Genomic DNA, 8,089 nt, shown 5'->3' on the forward strand with positions numbered 1-8,089 from the left:
TACAAAGTTATTACAATGTATCACTGCTGGACTTTAAAAAAATGATTTTAACAACATATTAGAATGACATAATACAATAGTTTCAGTATTGTATTTTCATTTTGATGTGAAGATAAGGGATTATCTAGAATAAGGGATACTGAAACAGAGTAGTACAGTTGTAACATTTAGTTGTTTGTCCATTCGATACGGACAGCCTGTTAAGAGCTTGTGAAGTCCTGGCCTAAATGTATCATGACATGGATTTTCATGGGTTAAAACATACAGTGAGACTCATTCGATTTCCCATTAGATTTATTTGTTTAATGTTTATCTCAAGCTGCCCTTGGCGGCCCTGGATTGTTTTGGATCCCACATGAACTGACTGAAATGTGGCACTTTCTACCTGCTATTGTGTGTGGATCAGTGATTCAGTGCTTTAGAACAATGCGTTGAGCCTAGATAAATATTTGAATAGCTGATTGAAATATCTGATTCACTTTGTGCTAACCATGTGCTTGGTGTTATTGTCTCTGCCATCTATAAAGAGTATACTTGCAGGCCCTGAGCTTTAGTGTCATTTACTGTGCCTGGTATTCTGAACTCTGAAGAGATGGAGAAGGTGAGTTGTGTTCCGGTGGAGATTCATATAATGAATGAGCACCTGTTCCAGAGTTTCATAGTTCTGTAATTTTTTGAACTATATGGAATTCAGAAATGTCACACGCTGTCTCTTCTCTTCCAACAGATTGTGTTTTATGAGGACAGGAACTTCCAGGGGCGGTCCTACGACTGCAAAGGAGACTCCGCTGACCTGCATGACTTTTTCGCTCGATGCAACTCTTGTCGGGTGGAGGGCGGCTGGTGGGTCCTCTATGAGCGCCCCAACTACATGGGTTACCAGTACATCATAGGACCCGGGGAGTATGCAGACTACCAGCACTGGATGGGGTTCAATGACTGCATCAGATCCTGTCGGGTCATCAAAAAAGTAAGTCATGTCAACTAGGTGACCAACATTTTTTGATATAGAGAAACATGATCATGGCCTTATTCAGGTTACTATCAGAACTTAGGTAGGCCCACAACTTTCAGAACTTCATAAACAGCCAATAATGACACATTCTTCGATGTTTGATCAACTTTTTCCCAGACCACTGGCCCCTACAAGCTGAGGCTGTTCGAGAGGCCCAACTTCGATGGTCAGTCCCTGGAGGTGTCTGAGAACCTGCCCTCTGTCCAGGAACGTTTCCACAGCCGCGAGATCCACTCCTGCAAGGTCCAGGAGGGTTCCTGGGTCTTCTTCGAGCATCCCAACTTCCGCGGCCGCCAGTACCTGCTAGAGAGGGGGGAGTACCATCGCTACACCGAGTGGGGAGCTCTGCATGCCACCGTGGGCTCCATCCGTCGCATCATAGCCACTGGAGAGAGATGATTGTAGTCGCATGGTGAGATTCAAATAAAGTTTTCTGATGATAAACATGAGCTTGTTTCTGAGTATGATTGAGGTCACATGGAAGTTATAGAAGAACATGGAACTTTTATATCAAAAGGCATATATTATAAAACACAGTGGTCAATATCTTAGTAAATATAAATAGATTTGTATAATAACAGTTACTGTATACCATGAAAGGTGTATTTAAGGAATCCAAGAAGTAAAAACACAGAATGTTGCTCTGAGAATAAAGCCACAGTGTGTAAGTTTACCAGTTATTTCAATGAATGAAATATCCTTGATTTGGAAGAATAGGTAACACTTTACTGTAAGCACTTCATGTACTGTACTTATTCATAAAGCCTTTATAACTACTACATAAGAAATGATCAAATCTGTCATAGGCCGTTATTAACAATATGAACAATGGCATAATATGTTATGAAGATATTTATAACGGTCTATATGACTGGCAAATCTGTTGTCACATGCTCTTCTATCAGCTGTAACAAGTGACTCAAGTATATCAGCATAATACTGATTTTTACTTAGCCTAGTTAACTTGGATCTCTTGACCACATCTACAGGCACAGCATTTAAACATCTTCCCAGCTTCCACTAAAAAAAGTAAACAGTTCATGCAAACAACGAGGTAGGCTAATAAATAATTATTCTCTGCCTAAAATATTGTCCTTGCCTTTGTGGGTTTTAGATTTTAGTTCTATAAAATAAGTGGGTAGCTTCTGACAAGATATTCATGCTAAATTCACAGGGTGGCACTCTTTCTGTTATAATTGACCACTTTGACAACCAAGGGCTCTCTTCGTAAAAAGACACTAGTTGTGTTGCCTTTGGAATCCACAACATCCATTTAGGGATCCAAGTACTTTGCTTGAGAGAGTTTTAAATCCTGATAGAAATATGCAATACGCATGAGTAGAAATTATTATTAAGTCCAAGCAAATATGAAGTTGGGCATAAATGGCTAACTAAGAAATTGGAAGATACATAAAACAATATACCACAATGTTGCATTAACCCTTATAAAACACATTTTTACTAGAAAACCCTTTAAAAGTGTTAAATGATAAATAATGGTGGATCCCTGGTTGTGACCCCACTCTCCGAAGGTGTCTCAGGGGGAGTGGGATATGTAAAAAATACATTTCCATTTCACGCCACACACTTGGACAGGTTACACACTTGTGTGAAACGGGACAAATATAAGCACCCCCTATTTGCATTGTGTGATTGTCCTTTGGATGCTTGCCCAAAGCTGAGCTTATACGTGGTCAGAACCATGACCTGAGCTTATACGTGGTCAGAGCCATGACCCTTTTTCTCAGGTGTGAAGGCATTTAGTGTTACTGACTTCAAGAAGAGTGATCAGAAATTACAATCCATCTACTGTATCTGAGATAAAACTTCTTCGGGATCAGTGTCCCTTCCACGGGACAGTTGAGCTAACGTAAGCTAATGCGATAAGCATGAGGTTGCAAGTAACAAGAACATTTCCCAGGACATAGACATATCTGACATTGGCAGAAAGCTTAAATTCTTGTTAATCTAACTGCACTGTCCAATTTACAGTAGCTATTACAGTGAAGTAATACCATGCTATTGTTTGTGGAGAGTGCACAATTTTGAACATGAAAAGTTATTAATAAACAAATTAGGCACATTTGGGCAGTCTTGATTCAACATTTTGAACTGAAATGCAATGGTTCATTGGATCAGTCTGAAGCTTTTGACATACACTAATGCCATCTAGTGGCCAAAATCTAAATTGCACTGGGCTGGAATAATACATGATGGCCTTTCTCTTGCATTTCAAAGATGATGGTACAAAAACAATACAAAATAAAGTTATTTTTTTGTATTATCTTTTACCAGATCTATTGTGTTATATTCTACTACATTCCTTTCACATTTCCATAAACTTCTAAGTGTTTCCTTTCAAATGGTACCAATAATATGAATATCCTTGCTTCAGGGCCTGAGCTACAGGCAGTTAGATTTGGGTATGTCATTTTAGGTGAAAATTGAAAAATAGGGGCTAATATTTAAGAGGCACTACAATGTTAACCAACTCCAACTCTAAATGTGGTAGATGAAGGGTGGGGCATTGGTGTTGGAATCTTGAGGTGTATTGAACTGTAAGGACATTCAAGACTTCATAAATACTGATCGGAGACAATAATCCATCTATTCTTTCTGGGTAACTCGATCTACAGTAAATGTGGTGGTGTGCTGTGTACACTAGCCTAGATGGAGGGTGGGGCATGATGGGTGTTGGAAATGCACCTATCAGTTCCATTGCAGATGTTAAAGCTTACAGAACAGAGCAGTTTGGCCAGAAACCAACTTCATGGAGGCCATCGCACGACCAGCAGCTTGGAGAACAATTTAATTACATCAATAAATCAGTTTCTGGAATCAGGCATTGTAAGATCAAAAGGTCAATCTGTATACAATCACTGGGTAAACATTGTATAAAACGGGCACACTTTTAAAACAATTGCTGCATCAGCTATTGTGCCGATATAAATGCTGAGGCTATCCAAATGACAATGATTCCCCTGGCATTGCATTTCAATGTCCCACATATATAAATCTGGCCCATGGCAGTGGCGATACCACTGTATGTGAAAGGAGGCATAAATATTGAGTTATCAAATAAGTCGGAGATAAGCCCCAATCATGGACCGCATTGGAAAGGTAGGTCATTTAACAGTCATTTTCCTTTTTGCCCCGTCTCTATATTCGCACCTAATTGGGTTGCAAAAGTCCAGAAACTTTCCAAAAGTTACCTGTTTTTTCAGAAATCCTGGTTGGATGATCCTCGGAATCAGGAGGGAATGAGCAGAGAAAGAATTATCCAATTTGGAATCCTCCAACCAGGATTTCCGAATATTGTGAACTTTGTGAAAGTCTCAGGAAATTTACAACCACCTAATTTACCTTGCATACTCCCACCTACTTGCCTGGTCAAGCAAAGTGACCTCTGCGCTCACATTTAGTTTTACTTAAAGTTAAAGAAAATGTGGGCTACCGTGAGATCAGTCTGGTTTCACAAAGCTACTGACCCACCTCCCCTATTTTTAATCCACAGATCGTCTTCTATGAGGACAAAAACTTCCAGGGTCACCACTTTGAATGCTGTAGCGATTGCCCTGAGCTGAGTTCCCACTTTAGCCACTGCAACTCCATCCGTGTGGAGAATGGGAACTGGGTGTTGTACGAGAGGCCCAACTACCTGGGCACTCAGTACATTTTGACCAGCGGAGAGTACCCCGACTACCAGCGCTGGATGGGCTACAATGACAGCATCAGGTCCTGCCGCATCATCCGCAACGTGAGTCCTATCAAGGAGGCAAAGGGTTTGGCTTGAAGATTGGGGGCCATGCCGGGCAATATTAGTTTGGGTTAATGCTGATCGAGAATACAATTATCTCCTTTTTATTTCTCCCCATCTCTCTCTCTTTCTCTATACCTCTCTCTCTACCTCTCTCTCAATCACACACATGTATACATACAGGTTGGCACACACAAACCTGCGTGTTACAACATATGTCCTGTGCAGGCTAAAGGCAGGCTTCTGAGGAGACAGAAAAGAACACAAAAATAATAGATAAGAAAAATGTTGCAGCCAAGCTGTCACAACTCAAAACCTAGAGCAGTGGAGGATGCTATTTGGAGAAGGAGAGTCAAATGTCTTCCCACATATATTTTTCTGTGTTAAATTACTGCCACCGCTCAGGGGCCACGTCATGTGGGACCAAACGTTGCATATCTCCACCCAGCATTTTTCCCAATAGCTCTTCCCATGGTCTCATCAATCATACTGTACAGCCATATGACGTGAATATTCTGTAGTTTATTCAATCAAAACCAGTGACCAGGTATTCGTAATAAGCAAAGAAAATATAACAAACATACTAATATGCAGGTGTATCTTTTTCAAGCTGTAGTTGAGTGTTAGACTAGTTGATTACATGAATCCTAAAGTGCAATTTCACAGCACAAATCTGTAATCAGATATGCAATGCCTTAAAACAGTTCAAAAGTTATGAGCATGGGTATGCAAATATGAAACGACACAATATATGTATAATGTGTATATGCATATCCTAAATACAAATCCTATTGGGTGTTCCCCCCCTACCACCCACCCTCCCCCCAGACCTCTGGCAAGTTCAGGATCCGCCTCTACGATCGTCCTGACTTTGCAGGTCAGATGATGGAGTTCAGCGAAGACAACCCTAACCTCCCCGAGCACTGGCGTCACCCCGAGGTGCACTCCTGCAACGTGATGGATGGCTCCTGGGTGTTCTACGAGCTCCCCAACTACCGCGGCCACCAGCACCTACTGGAGAGGGGCGAGTACCGCCACTTCAACGACTGGAGGTCCAACGTGGGGTCCATTCGCCGCGTTCAGAACCTTTAGAGCTGCCTCACAACATGCCTGTTTATAATCATAACTGTTATTTGCACATTTATTAATAAAATGAAAATGTTGTGCTCAAATGAGAGATGGCTCTTTCTGTTCTTTCATCTGACACCTGAATGTCCCCACCCCTACTGGTGCTTCTACACCTGCATTGCTTGCTGTTTGGGGTTTTAGGATGGGTTTCTGTACAGCACTTTGTGACATCAGCTGACATCAGCTTTATACATAGATTTGATTGATTGATTGATCACTGCTTTCACTACTACACCCAAGAATGATCATTTAGAAAACAGCGCATTCTTTTACATGGAGATTGACCTATCATCAGAGGAAAAGTAAGCTTGACTTGACAAATTAACTTAAAACACCTGTGATATCACAAACTCCGGTGTTATATTTTACTGTAAACTGAGACCCCTCTATACTGGTGGTTTCTAAAACAAGGGGTATATTTAATTAATTTAAATTACTTTAACAGTTAAAAAGTAGTCACTTCAATTAACTTCAGCCATGAAAAGTTTGGATGCCGCAGCTATCAAGACTTATTGCAGTCAGACTATCAAGACTTATTGCAGTCAGACTATCAAGACTTATTGCAGTCAGACTATCAATACTTATTGCAGTCAGACTATCAATACTTATTGCAAAGTAAACTCCTTGCAGACGATAAAGACGTACAGCAGACTATCAATACTTATTGCAAAGTAAACTCCTTGCAGACGATAAAGACGTACAGCAGACTATCAATACTTATTGCAAAGTAAACTCCTTGCAGACGATAAAGACGTACAGCAGACTATCAATACTTATTGCAAAGTAAACTCCTTGCAGACGATAAAGACGTACAGCAGACTATCAATACTTATTGCAGTCCAACAATACTTTTTGCAGACCATCAAGATTTAATGCAGACTAGCAATATTTGTTACAGACTGTCAAGACTTATTGCAGACTACAAAAATGTATCGTAGACTATCAAAACATATTGTAGACTATAAAGACTTATTGCCAACAATCAGAATAAATCACAATCACTTTACATTCTAATTTGACTTAGTGAATAGGTGCTGCCAGCAATAGACAATGTACAAACAGAATACAGACAAAGTCAACATAGTGTACGTACAGGTAATACAATAGGATATACAGTGCAATTTACAGAGGGAATATATATCTATATATACAGAGGAAGGGATGCTGCCGTGACAAATACTTTATATAAAGTGTATATACAGTGTAGTGCATATGTGTACATAGTGCAAATGCAGTATAGTACAATCAAGACTTATTTCATACTATCAAGACTATTGGAGACTATCTAGTCCTATTGAAATCTATAAAGACATATTGGAGACTATCAAGACGTATTGGAGACTATCAAGACATATTGGAGACTATCAAGACATATGGAGACTATCAAGACGTATTCAAGACTATCAAGACGTATTGGAGACTATCAAGACGTATTGGAGACTATCAAGATGTATTGGAGACTATTAAGACATATTGGAGACTATCAAGACGTATTGGAGACTATCAAGACGTATTGGAGACTATCAAGACTATCAAGACGTATTGGAGACTATCAAGACATATTGGAGACTATCAAGACATATTGGAGACTATCAAGACATATTGGAGACAATCAAGACGTATTGGAGACATTCAAGATGTATTGGAGACTATCAAGATGTATTGGAGACTATCAAGACGTATTGGAGACTATCAAGATGTATTGGAGACTATCAAGATGTATTGGAGACTATCAAGACGTATTGGAGACTATCAAGACTAACAAGACATATTGGAGACTATCAAGACATATTGGAGACTATCAAGACGTATTGGAGACTATCAAGACATTTTGGAGACTATCAATATATATTGGAGACTATCAAGATGTATTGGAGACTATCAAGATGTATTGGAGACTATCAAGACGTATTGGAGACTATCAAGACGTATTGGAGACTATCAAGACGTATTGGAGACTATCAAGACGTATTGGAGACTATCAAGACGTATTGGAGACTATCAGGACATATTGGAGACTATCAAGACGTATTGGAGACTATCAAGACGTATTGGAGACTATCAAGACATATTGGAGACTATCAAGACGTATTGGAGACTATCAAGATGTATTGGAGACTATCAAGACGTATTGGAGACTATCAGGACGTATTGGAGACTATCAAAATCTATTGGAGACTATCAAGATA

At 39.8% G+C, this 8,089-nt stretch overlaps 2 protein-coding genes across 2 annotated transcripts; both read left to right on the forward strand.

The window, feature by feature from the left end:
* Positions 1–492: 492 nt before the first annotated feature.
* LOC112245781 (gamma-crystallin S-1-like) lies at positions 493–1,464 on the forward strand. The gene is made up of 3 exons (XM_024413940.1): positions 493–601; positions 728–970; positions 1,133–1,464. The coding sequence occupies exons 1-3, from the start codon at positions 593–595 to the stop codon at positions 1,412–1,414; spliced, it is 534 nt and encodes a 177-aa protein (XP_024269708.1). The 5' UTR covers positions 493–592; the 3' UTR covers positions 1,415–1,464.
* Positions 1,465–4,009: 2,545 nt separating this feature from the next.
* LOC112245788 (gamma-crystallin M2-like) lies at positions 4,010–5,947 on the forward strand. Its single transcript, XM_024413951.1, has 3 exons — positions 4,010–4,135; positions 4,530–4,772; positions 5,601–5,947. The coding sequence occupies exons 1-3, from the start codon at positions 4,118–4,120 to the stop codon at positions 5,862–5,864; spliced, it is 525 nt and encodes a 174-aa protein (XP_024269719.1). The 5' UTR covers positions 4,010–4,117; the 3' UTR covers positions 5,865–5,947.
* The last annotated feature ends 2,142 nt before the right edge of the window (positions 5,948–8,089 follow it).

The sequence above is a fragment of the Oncorhynchus tshawytscha genome, linkage group LG03, assembly GCF_018296145.1.
Source record: "Oncorhynchus tshawytscha isolate Ot180627B linkage group LG03, Otsh_v2.0, whole genome shotgun sequence".
Lineage (NCBI taxonomy): Eukaryota > Metazoa > Chordata > Actinopteri > Salmoniformes > Salmonidae > Oncorhynchus > Oncorhynchus tshawytscha.